Source organism: Ascaphus truei, chromosome 22 (assembly GCF_040206685.1).
Source record: "Ascaphus truei isolate aAscTru1 chromosome 22, aAscTru1.hap1, whole genome shotgun sequence".
Classification (NCBI taxonomy): domain Eukaryota; kingdom Metazoa; phylum Chordata; class Amphibia; order Anura; family Ascaphidae; genus Ascaphus; species Ascaphus truei.
This window is the reverse complement of record NC_134504.1, coordinates 14,888,614-14,907,931: the sequence shown is the minus strand read 5'-3', so window position 1 is coordinate 14,907,931 and position 19,318 is coordinate 14,888,614. Positions and strand designations below refer to the sequence as shown.

Below are 19,318 nucleotides of genomic sequence, written 5' to 3'. Positions count from 1 at the left end.
AATCCACAGTCTCCAATCTATCTCCATTACCTGTATTTTAAGAATGTGGATTGTACTGCAGGACAAACATGTTGGGACGTTCAGACCTGCGAACCTTCCCAGAGGGGCCGGGAACGCGTGTGATCACACGGTGCACTAATAACCCCCTCCTGTGATGTACCCTGTAATATCCCCAGACATTTCAACCCGTGTTCAATGACTTCATTGGAACCTGGGCACTGATTATGTGCATTAATAGAAGGAGCACAGTAAATGTACTAGTTGAAACAGTGCTACAATAATGAGAAGGTATAGGTAATAGAGGGAGCACACAGGAGGCTTTGGTTGAGTTAAATTAACTTCTGCTGTATTAAGACATCAGAGCAGGTATATACATATAGTAACGTCTCAGGACTATTAAGTGAAGGTGTATGGTCTGAAGAAAAGACTTGATAGTCCTGAAACGTTACTATATGTATATACCTGCTCTGATGCCTTAATACAGCAGAAGTTAATTTAACTTAACCAAAGTCTCCTGTGTGCTCCCTCTATTACCTATACCTTCTCATGTCCACGTGGATCCAGTTTTGAGACACCGGGATCACAGAGCGTGAGCACCAAGGGGGCAAATATTGATAACTTTTTTCTTTAAAGCAACGGTGTGCCATATTTTTCACTCCCGCTTTTCCAGTGCTACAATATACATATACACACCCAGAGAGGTAATACCGGTATACACATGCACACCCAGAGAGGTAATACCGGTATACACATACACGTCCAGAGAGGTAATACCGGTATACACATACACGCCCAGAGATGTAATACCGGTATACACATACACGCCCAGAGAGGTAATACCGGTATACACATACACGCCCAGAGAGGTAATACCGGTATACACATAGACGCCCAGAGAGGTAATACCGGTATACACCTACACGCCCAGAGAGGTAATACCGGTATACACATACACGCCCGGAGAGGTAATACCGGAATACACATACACGCCCAGAGAGGTAATACCGGTATACACATACACGCCCAGAGAGGTAATACCGGTATACACATACACGCCCAGAGAGGTAATACCGGTATACACATACACGCCCAGAGAGGTAATACCGGTATACACATACACGCCCAGAGAGGTAATACCGGTATACACATACACGCCCAGAGAGGTAATACCAGTATACACATACACGTCCAGAGAGGTAATACCGGTATACACATACACGCCCAGAGAGGTAATACCGGTATACACATACACGCCCAGAGAGGTAATACCGGTATACACAGACACGCCCAGAGAGGTAATACCGGTATACACATACACGCCCAGAGAGGTAATACCGGTATACACATACACGCCCAGAGAGGTAATACCTGTATACACATACACGCCCAGAGAGGTAATACCGGTATACACATACACGCCCAGAGAGGTAATACCGGTATACACATACACGCCCAGAGAGGTAATACCGGTATACACATACACGCCCAGAGAGGTAATACCGGTATACACATACACACCCAGAGAGGTAATTCCGGTATACACATACACGCCCAGAGAGGTAATACCGGTATACACATACACGCCCAGAGAGGTAATACCGGTATACACATTCCCACCCAGAGAGGTAATACCGGTATACACATACACGCCCAGAGAGGTAATACCGGTATACACATACAGTACACGCCCAGAGAGGTAATACCAGTATACACATACACACCCAGAGAGGTAATACCGGTATACACATACACGCCCAGAGAGGTAATACCGGTATACACATACACGCCCAGAGAGGTAATACCGGTATACACATACACCCCCAGAGAGGAAATACCGGTATACACATACACGCCCAGAGAGGTAATACCGGTATACACATACACGCCCAGAGAGGTAATACCAGTATACACATACACGCCCAGAGAGGTAATACCGGTATACACATACACGCCCAGAGAGGTAATACCGGTATACACATACAGTACACGCCCAGAGAGGTAATACCAGTATACACATACACACCCAGAGAGGTAATACAGGTATACACATACACGCCCAGGGAGGTAATACCGGTATACACATACACGCCCAGAGAGGTAATACCGGTATACACATACACCCCCAGAGAGGTAATACCGGTATACACATACACGCCCAGAGAGGTAATACCGGTATACACATACACGCCCAGAGAGGTAATACCGGTATACACACACACGCCCAGAGAGGTAATACCGGTATACACACACACGCCCAGAGAGGTAATACCAGTATACACATACACGTCCAGAGAGGTAATACCGGTATACACATACACGTCCAGTATTACCTCTCGTTTATTACTGGACAAAGTGTCCAAATACAGGACAGTCCGGTTCAATACTGGGCACCTGGCACCCCTAAGTCCCGGAATTACACTTTTTGGAGCTGTGGACATGTCTGGTTGCTTAATACATCGGCGCCTATGTTCCACCAGCTACAGAGGGGTTAAAACAGAGGGGGAGAGGGTGTTGGGGGGAGGAGAGCAACGTAAGTCTGTATTGAACTGTACGGACCGTGCTGAATTATTGAGAAAAAAAAAAGCAGATGGCCCGTTCTTAGCTGACAGGGCCCGGGGCACATTCGTCCCCCTGAGACATTGACAGCTGGCGGTCTGTGCTAACAACCTGTGCCCTCCCCCCCGTCAGCGCACTGGCGTTGGTAAGTGCCCATGGCGCAGGTACATGTCCTTGCTTGTTGGTGGCGAGAGAGAAAAAGCAGAACTGGCACAGGGGGAGGGGGTGAGGGAGCACACACAATGCATCAGTGTGGCCAATCCATGAATGGTTTCAGCACACACAGGAAGGTCTATGTTGGCATAGAAAAATCCTCTAACCCAGGGGTGGGCAACTCCAGTCCTCAGGGGCCACCAACAGGTGAGGTTTTAAGGATATCCCTGCTTCAGCACAGGTGGCTCAGTCTGCACCCCCCTGTGCTGAAGCAGGGATATCCTGACCTGTAATGGGGGCCCCTTGAGGACTGCAGTTCCCTCCCCCCCCCCCCCGCCCCTGTGCTAACCCCTTCATTGCCAGGGAGATGGCAAACCGCAACGCTTTTAAACATCTGTAATTGGGATTTATACATCTTTCCTGGTGATATTTTATAAACCGCTCAAAGATGGTGGAACTTTTCAGCAGAGACGCCACGAAAGCGTGCTGCTGCTGGGCCCCGTGGCAGCAGAGGGGTTAACGAGTGCCACCCCTGACACGGAAGAGGTTGATGTACACAGAGGCGGTAGCATATAGAGGACGGTGCCCGGGGCCCACTAGGCGCTGCTTTGAGCCGCTGCCCTGGAACGTGGGTATTCTGGATGCCCGGGCCGCTCGCTGATGTAAATTAAAGGGTGGAATCCAGAGAGGTGCAGCACAGCAATCTCAGGGAGACAGCACTCATCTAATGCGGATCTGAAAGCAGCTCTGTGCCAGGCAGGGGCGGAGGGGCTGAACACATCTGTGCATCGAGGCTGGACTTTCTCAACAGTGGTAGGCACTAAAGAGCCAGCTCAACGGCCCACAGATACCCCTAGCCACCACATGTGCCTATTTATTACAATCACAGGCCGCAATCCTACCCGTGCTTTTAAAGCAGGCTTGTGAAGCGTGTGCGAGCATTGCATAGCGAATATTTCAATGCAACAGAACATCTCTGAAAGGAAGAATATCAATTATTACTCAAAAACTTAGTAGGTGCTATGCCACAGCTTCCGCTGCTGGAAATCACCCTAAGGCGGCGTCCATGCTGCCGGAGACCGCGCGGCGCGATCACATTGCCTTAAGGCATTGATCACGCCCATAGACCACGCAGGCGGCAGCAGGAGGGGACGCACGATGCGCGAGGAATCGGTTGAAACTGATTTGTCGGTGCGCGACAGGCAGGTCACGTGAGCGGTTCGCCCAATGAGGGCGAACCAGCTGTGACTTCATAGACACGCCCCCCCAACGGCGCGTATACCATGGCCTGAAAACGCACCCGCTTCACACGGGTGACGTCACGCACGCACGCTCACGCCTCCGGGCGGACGAAGGCTGTATGGACGCAGCCTAAAGTGTAAGGGCCAATTTCGGGTTGTTCGGTGGGAGTTTTCAAGCGGAAAACTCCACCGGCGTCAAAGTGCAGCGTTGTCGCTGTGACATTGTGCCGCCACGTCCCGAATTGAAATTTGGGGCTGCTGTCGCGTGACGTGAGCTCGTTCAGCCAATAGAGGCGAACCAGCTCCGTGACGCGATCGTTACACGCCCCGCCACGCCCCCAAACGCCGCGACCCAACGCCTGCAGTTTGAGCAGAGATCGCTGGGCTGCAGGAGCGCGCGGCGGAGGCGCGAACGGAAGCGCGGCCCCGCAGCAGCCTGTCTGAGCGAGCCCTAAGGGCTTAGTTAATATGGTCCTGTGCGTTTCAGGGAAAGTTATTCTGCATTGTATAGCGATGCTAAGTGCCTCTACACTAGCTGGCGCTAACCTGTCACCTATAGCAATAAACAGTAGCAGAGCAGGAAGGGGGTAATCCGTAATGTTTTCACGGCGCTCCGTTGTTGCTGATTGCGAGCGTGTATTGATTGCTGTACGTTAATTCTCACGGGAGGCGCAGGAGAAGGGAACATGGGGTTTGTGTCCGGCGATCACATGGTATCAATGTACTTGGGAAATAATCTGCTGGATACAGATTTCTCCTTGTAGCAGGATCACAAGTGACTTCCGGCTCGGTCCCCAGCCGGCTGTAATAGCCGTGCTACGGTGATGAAACAAGCGCTGTTTATTTGCCAGGTAGGGAGGCCCCTGCCCTTTGCGAGTTAAGGTGTGGGCTCACATGTTCCATTCATGACCTCCTCCTAACAGCAGCTAAATACAGCCCTTGTTAGGGTGATTAAACCCTGCCTCCCTGGGAGTCACTTTTTTTGTCATAATTACCCTGCCTTTTGTAAGCTTAATTCATAGCAAAAATGCACCGCAGAAGTGGGGGGTGAAACTGGGCGCCCCACGACAGGGCAGCCGACAGCTTTCCCAGGATAAGAGTCTCCACTGGGGGTCCTGGTTGTTGAGCGGGGAAAAGGTGTCCCTGTCAGTGCCCCCCGTCCTGTCTCACTCCATCTCTCACACTCCCACTCCCCCACAGACACTTTCCCCCCTCTCTCCCCCTTCTCACTCTGCCCCCTTTCTTTCTCTCCCTTTTCCCTCTCACTCTCCCCTTCTCTTTTCCTCACTTCCCCCCCCCCTTTTTTCCTCTCCCTTTCTCTCACTCCCCCCTTTCTCTCTTCCCCTGCATCTTTCCTTCTCACTCCCCTTTCTATTTCTCTCTTCCCCCTTTCTCTCACTCTCCTCCCTCTCGTACAACCCCCCCTCACCCACCCTCACTCCTCTTTTTCACTCTCCCACCCCCTGCCCTCTCTTTGCTCCCCCTCTGCCTCCCTCCCCCCCCCCCCCAGGCCCTTACAGAACCTGGGGGGACAGGTTCTGTGGCAGTGGGCCACACCCAGGCGTGGCTGACACCCGAAGTTGGGCTCGACTTCCTGTGGGGTGTGGCTCCCAGGATCCGACCGCCGGGATGGCCCCCCCCCACCGCTGCCGGGCCCGGCACAGGTGTCCCCCGCTCTCCCTCAATGTCAGCTGGCCTGCCCACTGGGGAGCTGCTATTCCATCGGACAACTTGTGGCCCTAGAGGACACCATCCAGCCTCATAAAATGAATGGGTTGCATACTGTCATTGCCTTCAAGCTGAAATGTGTCTTGTGGAATAGCACTGCTTAGTAAATATGGGCCATGATGTATTACGTACCCCTTGGAGAAGTTTGGATTGGGCACAGGCTGTGATATTGTGCAATAGACTTGTAGGAGAGTACTGCATCGTTGCACAGTGCGTGCACAGCTTTCCAAACCACAGTACACACGAAGGCGAGACTTTTGAGGTTCTCCAAAGTGCTGTACTCACCCTTACAGGTTCAAAGAAGCCTGTTGTTCTGCCGTTACCCGCTAGCGCACACCACGTCTCCAATGACCCCGGCAGACTAACGCGGTGTAGGCGCTGTGTTCCAGCGGCGGCACGCATATTTAAAGAGTCCCTAAAAGTCTCTGACTGTCCCATTGGTCGTACTTCCCGATAACGAGCTCTGCTGGGAAGGAATTCCTAACCAAATATAGGGCGGATCATTTTAACCAAATAAAGAAAAACCACAAGGGATCCCCTGCCAGGACGCATCTCACTTGCCGCCATCGCTAGTGGAAGTCTTCCCCCCCCGCCCCCCTCCAATCCTCCCCACCCCCCTCTTTACAAATTCTAAGCATGTTATGCATTCCTGCTCTGAGAACAAACCTCTGGGAAGAAGTGTTTGCCTTAGCAGCATGTTTTGAATGATATCATTCATCACATTACCTCTAAAGCGCCCCATCGGGGCACTATCACCCGGACACTCCCTCTGAAGTCAATGCACCCCCTCACAGTCCCAGTTATGCCTCCCTGTTCCCGACCTGCCAGAAGGCAGCGTTAACATTAAGCCCTTACATGAGGGAGAGACTTCAATAAGCAAAGCATTGCGGGCCCCTATGTCATTCAATCAGTTCACCCCTTCCCTGCCAGAGGGCCCAGCTGTGTATTGTGTGTCGCAGGCCCCCCTGATAGAGTACAGGTTACTAGTGAGCGCATCAGCAACAAGGCCTCGCTAACATGTTAATTCATCTAAATGAAGTTCCTGGAGACTACATAAACCAGTGACCTTACAGTGCAATGAATAGTTTTATAACAGGACCCTGTTCTTCTGGGCCTCAAAATAATTTGATATTGGATGTTCAAGTAAATGAAATTCATAGAACAAGTTCTTATGAGAAGCACCTGCTGATCACGAGCTATTTAGCATCGACTTCAAAGTTGTTTTGTAACAGGGCTGGCCAACTCCAGTCCTCGAGGTCCAGCAACAGGTCAGGTTTTCAGGACATGCCTGCTTCAGCACAGGTGGCTCAGTGTTTGATTGAGCCAGCTGTGCTGAAGCAGGGATATCCTGAAAACCTGACCTGTTGGTGGCCCTTGAGTCCCGGAGTTGGCCAGCCCTGTTTTATAAGGCAAACAAGGTTGCATTTAGTTTTCTTGGCAGTTCTTGTTATCTACATAAGACACACGAGGGACCTGTGATGTGACCCTCTGGCAAACACGGGGTTATTCCCCGAAACAAGACATCATTCTCCCATTGCAAGTAGCTATCGCTTTCACTTCTCTCCTCCACGCATTCTTGTTGCCAGAAGACTCGCAATGTGTTACCAAGGGGTTATTGTGAAAAAAGGCATTTCCCAGAGAATTGTCACAGTAACACTGGGCTGGGTCACGGCAGAGGTGTGTTTACATTGCAATAAGTTTTTCTATGAGCTGCTAGGAGTTTTATAGGAGATCTTAGACAACAAGCTGTGCCAGTCCTTGTTCGAATACAATATAGTTTAAATAAAGAGGAACGCTGATAGAAATATACATTATCTATAATATTGCATTCAAATTGTACAGTAGATGTTGCATTTCTTCACTGTCTGATTTGCAGCCCGTCACTGCACAGGTGATTCTGTAAAAAAGGCCGTAACCTTCTTTTGGACAGTGATTTACTTCTGCTACAGACACACATCTGGGACGGTTTTCTTTCTATTGTATCAAGTAGTGATAGAGGATTGTACAGAGTACCTGCTTTTGTATTAAAAAACCTAAACCAATTCTTTGTAGAAGCAATGATCGGTTGTAAAAGAAATTTCAATGCAGAATTATGCTTTGCTGCAACAAAGCACAATACCTTCTTTATGGTTCTGGGAGTAAGGATACTATGTATAGAGTAAAGTACAATCATATGCACACTGCAGTGATTGAAACTAGATTTACTGATATATATATTCAACCACTGCAGTGCACTGTACAATACCAACTTTTTTTTTCACAATCCTCCACTCCTTTACGCTTTCTTCATGATTGATATTAGTAAACACTCTAGCTTTAGTATAAACTTTCTGAAAATGTGGTTGTTTGTGTGTGTGTATATGTGTATATGTGTATATATATATATATATATATATATATATATATATATATATATATATTAATTATGAAGTGTGACCACACTTAAAGGGACAAGCACCTTCTTATCCAAAGACTGTTTTGACTCCATATTGGGGTATTTTGGGGACTTGTTCCGTTACGTCAGGGGTCCAGAACTCAGTCCTCAAGGACCACCAACAGGTCAGGTTTTCAGGATATCCCTGCTTCAGCACAGGTGGCTCGGTCAAAGACAGCCACTATAGCACTGCAGTTGGCTCAGTCACTGATTGAGCCACCTGTGCCGAAGCCATCGACTGAGCCACCTGTGCTGAAGCAGGGATATCCTGAAAACCTGACCTGTTGGTGGCCCTTGAGGATTGAAGTTGAGACCCCCCTCCCTGCTTGACATCTTCAGTTTTGTTGGCACAGAATTGTGCTCTCTTCCAGTCAGGCACCTGCACTGTGTTTTCAAACAGCACCCAGCCCAAGATCTTAATAACCCCCCCTCTCACAATCAATCAATAAATAAATAATAAGGGTGCTTGGTCAGGCTGGGTGTTTTTGACACTTTGCAGGACCTACAACATAGGGCTCAGCCCGGCCCTCCCCCTTTACACACCTTCCCCACAGCTCATCATAACCACGTGCTGCTGCAAGGAGGTTCCGGGGGCGGGGCCAAACGTCTCCGGCCACGCCTCTCTCCCCCCGCCCCCTGTCAGCCAATGGCACGGCGTGTTTCTGAAAGATGCCCATATTTGGCCACGTTCTGTCCGCGCGGGGCGGGGGGTGTGGCCAGCGACTGGTCACGTTATATAGGATCAACGGCCGCATGCCGAGGTCTCATTCAGCCGGCGGCAGCGGATCTGATAGCACCTTCCCTCCAGCACGCTCTCCTTCCTGTAACAATCACACAGCCTTTCCTGCGCTTTAAGGAACTTCAAGGTAAAAAACAAAGGCGGGGAGTGGGTTTCAATGGGTGTGATGGCAGCGGGTATAGTCCCCGCACATGCGGTGATGGCAGCGGTTATAGTCCCTGCACATGCGGTGATGGCAGCGGTTATAGTCCCTGCACATGCGGTGATGGCAGCGGTTATAGTCCCTGCACATGCGGTGATGGCAGCGGTTATAGTCCCTGCACATGCGGTGATGGCAGCGGTTATAGTCCCTGCACATGCGGTGATGGCAGCGGTTATGATAAGGCAGGGGCTCTTGGCTGCCTATAATGTGTGGGGAGGGGTATTTGGGTTACGGCCGTACCGCTTCTGTCACCGGCGCCTCGGGCTATCGCACTGAGTTGTATATCGGTCTGATAAAGGGAAGAACTGTGTGGTTGGTTGTCGGTAATGGTGTGTGGGGAGGGAGGGGGTTTCAAGGTGCGCGAGCGGTGGTGGCGGAGCTGAACGACCCGCCGCTCGTGCACCTGCAACACGCTTTCCCCCTCTCCCCGTGGGAGAAGGTTCCGTGGTCTGTGCGAGAACGGGAGACAAGATGGCGGCTTGTCCCTGTCAGGATAAGTTTGCGCGGGCTGTGTGAGGTGACAGCGGGGTGGTGTGGGGCTGTACCACCTAGGGAAAAGAGGGGAGACCCTGACGTCACTAGCATGTAACGCCCATCCGTTTCCCAGTTTGTGGCGCGCGCACCCCCCCAGTTATCTCTCCATTACTCCTGATTGGTGCAGCCGGGGCCACGCCCAGTTCTTTGAAAATTAACGGCTTGTCTGGTGCGTCGGTGGGCGTGGCCGAGTTTTAGACGCGCTTCCATATAAGGGCACGGTGCTGCTGATTGGTGGAGCTGTCGTTGACGTGTCTGGGAGGGAGATTTAAAAAGGCTGACATGTGGGCGGCGGCCGGATGTGTGTGGGCCGCACCCTGCTATGATATGGGTGAGGCGGCATCGTGATATGTTATGGGTGTGAGGTGGAAACATTTAAACGTTTGCAGCCAAGTTTTTCAGCTGAAGGAAATGTCACCCATGTTTATAGCAGCATTTTCTTATCCAGCATTGGATTGCACTAGCAAGCCCGAGTATTGCATTGTTTAAGCACCTTTTTGAGAAGCTTTGCATTGGTTTATGCTGGATGGTTTTTAAAGTAAGACCATCCCTTTGTCCTGGCGGCAGTTCCACTAGTAAATGTGCTCCCATTTTAAAATGGAGATCAGGTAGTGAATTATATTCTACAAAGCTTTGTTAGACAAAAGCTAATTTGTCATGTATGACTGTCCTGGCAATGATTAATCTGTCCACATGGTGTCTGACACGTCGGTGTGGGATGTGAGCTTTATACAAACTCATAATTTAATTTCATATAATGTGTAGTGCTTTTCTTCCAATGGGACTCGTAGTGTGTGTGTGTGGTACACAGCACATAACATTGTTAGTCCAAGCCCAAATGAGTTTACACAAAGCGGTCCAGCTGTTGCAATTGGGGCGTATTTTGGGGCACCTACTTTTAAAGAAAAGTGCTGCGCTCGTTATAAATGGTTACAGTTGCAATAAATGTCTAGCATTTACATATTCAATCTATTTTATCCAACAGTAAATAAACATGGCAGATGAAGAGATTGCAGCGCTCGTCATTGACAATGGCTCTGGTATGTGCAAAGCCGGCTTTGCTGGAGATGATGCTCCCCGTGCTGTGTTCCCCTCCATTGTTGGTCGCCCAAGACATCAGGTTAGTGAAGAATTATCTAGCACGGTTAATGAACTTGGCCTGTAGCACTTGGAACTTGTGCCTAAAGTCGTCCCTATTTTATTTTTATTAGGGTGTCATGGTTGGCATGGGTCAGAAGGACAGCTATGTAGGTGATGAGGCCCAGAGCAAGAGAGGTATCTTGACTCTAAAGTACCCCATTGAACACGGCATTGTCACAAACTGGGATGACATGGAGAAAATCTGGCATCACACATTCTACAATGAGCTTCGTGTGGCCCCTGAAGAACACCCAGTTCTGCTCACAGAAGCCCCCCTGAACCCCAAGGCCAACAGAGAAAAGATGACACAGGTTTGTTTCCTCAGTGAGACCTGCAGCTCTGAGGCTATTTCTTGTAGACTTCATTCTTTATTTCTCAGACTCAAATTTTCTTTCAATATTTTCAGGGCTCTGTACCTCTTCTGGCATTTCCCTCCTGAAGTCTCAGGTTTCTTTCATTTGTGTATTTCTGCTTGTTTTCTGTTCCTTCACATCTCTCTCTGTTTGGGTTTTGCATGGTGGCATGTTGATTATAATTAGCATGGTTTGTCTTAAGAATAATGGGATTTGTTGTAATTGTGGCTTTTTTCCATTTTTATTATAGATCATGTTTGAGACCTTCAACACCCCAGCTATGTACGTTGCCATCCAAGCTGTGCTGTCCCTCTATGCTTCTGGTCGTACCACTGGTATCGTTATGGACTCTGGTGATGGTGTCACCCACACAGTGCCCATCTACGAGGGTTATGCCTTACCCCATGCTATCCTCCGTCTGGACTTGGCTGGTCGTGACCTGACAGACTACCTCATGAAGATCTTGACCGAGAGAGGCTACAGCTTCACTACCACAGCTGAGAGGGAAATCGTACGAGACATCAAGGAGAAGCTCTGCTATGTTGCCCTTGACTTTGAACAGGAGATGGCCACCGCTGCTTCATCTTCCTCCCTGGAGAAGAGCTACGAACTGCCCGACGGTCAGGTCATCACAATTGGAAATGAGAGGTTCAGGTGTCCAGAGGCCCTCTTCCAGCCTTCCTTCTTGGGTAGGTATTTGTCCTGATCTTAGAATGTGGCTTCTATGCAGAGGGATGAGTAGTGGGGGTGTCTGCTGCCATCAGTCTTGGTTTCTAACCTCCACAAACAGGATGTAGTTATGGAATCTGAGTTGAGGGAAGAGGTTTCAGTGTTTGGGACAACGGTCTAATAGGTTGGTGATAAAACACCAAATCAGGATTAGGCTTTCTGACAGACTGTAACATAAATACCAAACACTACTATCTAGGTAGGTGGAAGCAAATGCTGAAGTCATGAATATTTTCCACTTATGTTTTATTTACCTTCCGTTGTAGGTATGGAATCCTGCGGCATCCATGAGACTACTTTCAACTCAATCATGAAGTGTGATGTTGACATCCGTAAGGACCTGTATGCCAACACTGTCTTATCTGGAGGTACCACAATGTACCCTGGCATTGCTGACAGAATGCAGAAGGAAATCACTTCCCTGGCTCCCAGCACAATGAAAATCAAGGTGAGTTCTATGCCAAACAGTGCTTCATCAAAGCACATTGAAGATGTTATCCTGGGGCTTTAACACTATTCCATGTACTAATGCCTGACAATTCTTTTCAGATTATTGCCCCACCTGAGCGCAAATACTCTGTCTGGATTGGTGGCTCCATCCTGGCCTCCCTTTCTACCTTCCAACAGATGTGGATCAGCAAGCAGGAATACGATGAGTCCGGCCCATCCATTGTCCACCGCAAATGCTTCTAAATGGACTGGTAGCAGATGCGTAGCATTTGCTGCATGAGTTCGTCAAAGTATTAATTTGCCTTGGCAAATGTGTACGCCTCATGCTAGCCTCGTGAAACTGGAATAGAGGCAACTTCCAAATGAACTTGCCCTGGGAATGTGAGACATCTTTAAGTCACAACTTGTTGGGATTTTGTAATGCAAGACTTTGACCTGTCTCCTCAAACCATTCCTGTGGTGTCAATGCTAGCATACCATACCCTGTACACACCTCTGATACAAATCCTGGTGGGGATAGCAGTCTGGGTGACATTTAAACCAACATCTTGCGTAGAAAGAAGCACTTCTGTGAAAGGCTGCCGATCTGCGTCAGTATTGTGAATAATGACACTTCTGCCCTTAAGTTATTCGTAGCTCTTCTGGGAGGAGTCGAGGCTGGAGATGTGTACAGGGTATCTGAGGTTAGGCTTCCCAACATCTATTGAGCGTTTAATATTCCAGAGTTTCACATCCGAGGCTGGTAAGAGTACATGAAGGAATTGTCACTTCTGTCTTGCCACACTTTCTAGTAAGGTTGCAAATATGGCGTCCACGCCTTAGAACTATTTTTTCTTAACCCAGCTTGTATTCCCAACAAACACGGGGCTTAAAGAAATGTTACAAACTTATTGCAGTTACACATGTAAATTTATGCATCTGAGTTAATTTATGTAAATTTTTTTTGTATGTTGCCTTAATGTTCTCACATGACCGTAGAAAACCAAAATTTGTTAGTCATCCTGAGGTTGAGAATTGTAACTCCCAGAAACACTTCATTGTGTAAGGAAAAATAAAGCGCTGCAGTAAAAACAATGTTTATTTGTTTGCGTACTTACTGGTAAAGGAATATCATTGGCCTACAACTGTAGGGAGGTGTGAATGCTCACATACCCCACAGAACATGGATCCCCTCAAGCAGAGTGGTACTGTCCCATTGGGTTCACCCAAGGGAATGTTGCACATGGCACAACCAAGTCACCACTAAGCTACAGTACTAATGCACTCACCCTGCATGATGTGGGGGAGGTGGCTTATGGTCCTGATGTGCACTTCATAGCTCACCTCCAGAGCTTGCAAAGTCACACCCACAATGCATTGCTGTTGCATTGTCTGGAGTGATTTTTGGAAGCTCCTTCAGTAATTGACTGGTATATCACCCATGCCAAAATGGGACCTTCAAAGCATGTCTTCCCCCCCAGCTCATGGACACTACTTCCTGGGATCTGCCCCACATTGTTTTGGCAGACTCCCTGATGGGTATCATTGCTATGCTTTTTCAGGCCTACACACTAAACTGATTAGTACAAAAGGTGGGCTGTTTGGCTTCATTTTAATGCAAGCAACATCATGGAAAAGCAACTTGACCCAGCTAACCTCGGGTCTATGGAGAAAATACAATTAAGCACGAATGAGGACTTGGGGATATTTAATTGAAAGGGTTGACACAGCCCACTACATACTGTCTGGCAAGAGAGAATAACCTGGGCTTCATGTATTGAGTCCCTGGAAGCAAAGACTTAATGTGCAGTCCAATCTTATTGGGATATTGGTTCTGCATTACTGTGTAAAAAAAGGCACTCGTCGGCAATGCCTGACCTTAAAGTTCTTGCACATTGGGTTAACTGCACACAAACATGAATCAGAAAGCAAGTATGTGGGTCTTTTGATGGTTGGGAAATATTGCTGGAATTCTGAGTGCTGGACCTTGGGCTAGGACTCTGCATTCCACCAACACTTAAAATCACCCAAATAAAGTTGCAGCAGTCTCTCAATGAGACTTGAATGACATTTTGAGGGGTATGTGTGATATATTTATTATACTCTGCCTACAGTGAGACACAGGCTCTGTAATGTGTCCCATTCAGTATTTATTTTTTTACGCTTAACTCCTGATAAATGCCTTTGAGGGTTTTTAGAATCTAGTAGATTTTGGATAAGTCACAGATCCATAAAATCGGCAAAAGCACGTTTTGTACAAGATGCAAAGTAAACGTTAAGAATTTTGTATATGATATTGGACTGCTCCCTAAATGAAAGCCTTTAATTGTACCATTATTTCCTCTGAAGAGCTTAGAATGTTTCTGCTGAACTTTGCGCAGAGGCAGAATTCCTCTAAATGTACTCTATACTTCAAGTTATGTAAAATGAATCATTCAAATGTAAAAAGTCCACGTATTGCCCGTGGTTTTTGTTTTAATAAATGCAGCCATTCTTTAAATTCCTGGCCATGTAGTTAAGCTGCTGATCGAGGGAAAAGTCCTGCTTACCATGGCAAGTGCTGCCGGTTTCATAAGAGGAAGTGGTTACTATGACAAACCCAAGGAAGCTTAACAGGAAAAATAAGTTAAAGTGAGGGGAAAAATGCAGTGAGAATGATCTAATACTACACAGCTATTAAAAAAAAATACCCCAGTAGGATTTTGAAGATAGTTTTAACTTGAGAATTCGAAAATATATCAGACAAGGCATGGATTTACTTATCACTGTGGTCATTGGAAAACTAAATATGATTTATGTACTGATGGAAGCCCAGAGGGAGATTGTAATCACAAAACCCAACCCCTTATTTCCAAACCATTACAAAAAATAAGTTGTTTACCTGAGCCAGATCCTGACTGGCTCACCCCTACAGGAGGGATAATATTTTGGCTCTGATAGAATCTCAAATATTTGTAATAATTTACAACAGAGACATGCGCCCCCCCCCACCCCCATCGACTACGAACAATGCATTCTTACTGATGTAGGAGGAAACAGAAATTCACCTTCATTGTGGGAATCGTCAGGGAGCCCATGCAGATTAATTAATGGGAACGCCAGCTGAAGAAGTTCTATCGGGTTTAGGAGTCCACAAACCATGTGAAACTTTAATCTTCCTGGTGTTAGCGTTTTATAGCTGTTATAGGGCTCTGACGTATCTCCAGTGACATTATGCTGACTAATTGTGAAATAGAATTAACACCTGAAAGGGTGTGTTGAGATATGATAAGTATAGGGTACCATGTTATTAGCAGTCCTAAGGTTGTTATGGAGCCCTGTAAATTCTCATTTGCAAACAATGTTTTTTTTTCCCCTCAATATGCTCGACCTGCTTAACAAGTTATACTGGGGTTTTAATAAAATGAGAACACCCAAGTCACACAGGTCAGTAGCAGTGCAGATTTCAGAGATTATGTTAACACAATGTGTGGCAATAGATGGAACTGCTACACAAAACTTGTTCTCTGGTTATCAGAAGGACGGAGCATCAGGACGTCTGACACATCTATTGTGGGGGAGGGTAGTCTTAATTATGCACATATTCGACTGACGGAGTTTCCTGTGCACCTTTGGCAAGGAATCGATCACACTGCAATAATTCCCTCTAGATCAGGGATGGGCATCTCCAATCCTCAAGGGCCACCAACAGGTCAGGTTTTCAGGATATCCCTGCTTCAGCACAGATGGCTCTATTAGTGGCTCAGTCGAAGACAGTCACTTATTGGGCCACCTGTGCTGAAGCAGGCTCTTTGACTGAGCCGCCTGTGCTAAAGCTGGGATATCCTGAAAACCTGACCTGTTAGTGGCCCTTGAGGACTGCATAACCTACATGCATTTTTCCCTCTTCTCTTCACCTGCTTCAGCATGAATATATATGAGGGCAGAGATGTAAGGGCGGGCAGCATCGTGGCGAGCTCTGTAAGTCAGTGTTGGGGTTTTACATTTGATCCTACAGGATATGGGACGCCAGCGTAGGCATTCCTATGGTGCAGTGGTGAGCGAGGTAGATGAGCCTGGCATTGGAAAGTCGCTCCTAAAGCCCTCGCTTCTCCCAAGCTTCCCCAGTGCTACGATTTATTTACCCGAAAGCGTATGGGCTGATGGGCAGAATGAAACCACCACGGAGGCAGCCATCTTAAATATCAACCCCAGAAATATGAACGTTATGATATATGGGACTGCCGCTCACTTATTTAGGGGGTGTCAGTTACTACAACGGAGAGTGGAACAGGAAGCCCTGCTGCTTACTTCGCCCATTTGTCCCCAGATAAGCGGGCAGTGCATTGATTTGTAGGGCCTTCCTTGCCCTTTGCTGTGCCTTCCAGCAGTCGCAGGGTTAATGCCCGCCCACGTGGTGTTTTGGTTCCTAGCTGACAGGACCCCCTGATGATTCAGCATTCCGCATCCTGGGACTCCTTTGTCTCAGGATAATGGGACGCCCCGCTACCAGGCACTTTGGCAGCCAGATGTCCGTTCCCCCCCCCCCCCCCCCCCCCCGTGCGGCCCCCTCTGGGGGGTGGAGAGTAGCCCTGGCACTAAAGCGTTGCCTCAGCAAAAACAACAACATGTTTGCACTCGCTGTGCACTTCATATAATGCCGGCGGGTGGCGACAGCAGCAGCGTGCATCACCCCTCCTCTGCCTGCAGCGCGCGGCAAAGTGTCTACTATGCTCTCCTAAAGTAGGGCAGAGAGGGGAACGTGTGGGGCAGAGGAGGGGAACGTGTGGGGCAGAGAGGGGAACGTGCGGGACAGAGAGGGACGTGCGGGGCAGAGGAGGGGAACGTGCGGGGCAGAGGAGGGGAACGTGCGGGGCAGAGGAGGGGAACGTGCGGGGCAGAGGAGGGGAACGTGCGGGGCAGAGGAGGGGAACGTGCGGGGCAGAGGAGGGGAACGTGCGGGGCAGAGGAGGGGAACGTGCGGGGCAGAGGAGGGGAACGTGCGGGGCAGAGGGGAACATGCGGGGCAGAGAGGGGAACGTGTGGGGCAGAGAGGGACGTGCGGGGCAGAGGAGAACATGTGGGCAGAGGAGGGAACGTGTGGGGCAGAGAGGGACGTGCGGGGCAGAGGAGAACATGTGGGCAGAGGAGGGAACGTGCGGGGCAGAGAGGAACATGCGGGGCAGAGAGGAGGAACATGCGGGGCAGAGAGGAGGACGTGCGGGGCAGAGAGGAGGACGTGCGGGGCAGAGAGGAGGGGAACGTGCGGGGCAGAGAGGAGGACGTGCGGGGCAGACACATGAGCGAGGTTTCTTTCACTGGCGCATGTTGTTAAGATAAGTTAAATTAAAACCCAGCCAGACATGTCACCATTCCCCGCACTCTCCCTTTATCAGAGACCCCACTGCCAAGTGTATGGCCTCGTTCAGGGTGCAGGCTTCGGAGGGAGGGCGTGCTGCCGTGCGAGCTGCCGTGGGACACAAAGTATTCAAATTGAATACTGGTTGTCAGGGTAGCAGCTGCCCTGTCTCCGAAGCCCGGAGTTGACGCTGGCTACAGTTTCAATAAACAAAAAAATAGTTTTTTGAAGCTGCAGCAGCGTCACGGGGACCTCGGCAGCCAATGAAATCATTCTTCAGAATGATTTCAAGACTGCAGCCTCGATCCCTAACCTCACGTCTGTAGCCCCCTCCCCGCCTCCTCAACTCCTGAAAAAGTCTGCTGGGAGGATGAACACACATCGCCCAGCAGACTGCCGCCCTCCCTCCCGAACGCCCGCCCTCCAACTCCTGCCTCTGGCACCCTGAACGAGGCCTTAGTTTGGTATTTATCTCACCCCGCCCGCCGCTAAGCGCTGCTAGTTTCCGGGCATTTTTTGGCTAATCCTCGCTTTATAAACCCACTCACACGGACATTATTACCCCACTCACGCGGACATTATTACCCCACTCACGCGGACATTATTACCCCACTCACGCGGACATTATTACCCCACTCACGCGGACATTATTACCCCACTCACGCGGACATTATTACCCCACTCACGCGGACATTATTACCCCACTCACGCGGACATTATTACCCCACTCACGCGGACATTATTACCCCACTCACGCGGACATTATTACCCCACTCACGCGGACATTATCACCCCACTCACGCGGACATTATCACCCCACTCACGCGGACATTATTACCCCACTCACGCGAACATTATTACCCCACTCACGCGAACATTATTACCCCACTCACGCGGACATTATTACCCCACTCACGCGGACATTATCACCCCACTCACGCGGACATTATCACCCCACTCACGCGGACATTATCACCCCACTCACGCGGACATTATCACCCCACTCACGCGGACATTATCACCCCACTCACGCGGACATTATCACCCCACTCACGCGGACATTATCACCCCACTCACGCGGACATTATTACCCCACTCACGCGGACATTATTACCCCACTCACGCGGACATTATTACCCCACTCACGCGGACATTATTACCCCACTCACGCGGACATTATTACCCCACTCACGCGGACATTATTACCCCACTCACGCGGACATTATTACCCCACTCACGCGGACATTATTACCCCACTCACGCGGACATTATTACCCCACTCAGCCGGACATTATTACCCCACTCACGCGGACATTATTACCCCACTCACGCGGACATTATTACCCCACTCACGCGGACATTATTACCCCACTCACGCGGACATTATTACCCCACTCACGCGGACATTAGCCCATTGGGCGGTTTCTTGGGAAATCTGCAGGTCAGTTGTTATCACAACAATATTCGGGGCCAGACGCTAATACAGAGTGATCTACCCGGAGGCCCTTACTATAATACCGGCACAAAGTATCACAAAGAGCTTACATTCTAATGCAGGGGTGGGTCATTCCAGTCCCCAAGGGCCACCAACAGGTCAGGTTAGGAGGATATCCCTGCTTCAGCACTGGTTCAAATGAATGTTTATTTCCCCCCCCCCCCCCCCCCCCCCCCCTCTGGCTGACTGGGGGAGGGGGATTAACGCAGAATTCATTGGTGGTAACGAGGGAGCCCCTCCTCAACAT

At 49.2% G+C, this 19,318-nt stretch overlaps 1 protein-coding gene across 1 annotated transcript; it reads left to right on the top strand.

Moving 5' to 3' along the window:
• The first annotated feature begins 8,819 nt into the window (after positions 1 to 8,819).
• Positions 8,820 to 13,333, top strand: ACTG1 (actin gamma 1). Its single transcript, XM_075580060.1, has 6 exons — positions 8,820 to 8,978; positions 10,573 to 10,707; positions 10,799 to 11,038; positions 11,331 to 11,769; positions 12,076 to 12,257; positions 12,359 to 13,333. Exons 2-6 carry the CDS (start codon positions 10,582 to 10,584, stop codon positions 12,500 to 12,502), a joined length of 1,131 nt encoding a protein of 376 aa, XP_075436175.1. The 5' UTR covers positions 8,820 to 8,978; positions 10,573 to 10,581; the 3' UTR covers positions 12,503 to 13,333.
• Positions 13,334 to 19,318: the final 5,985 nt, after the last annotated feature.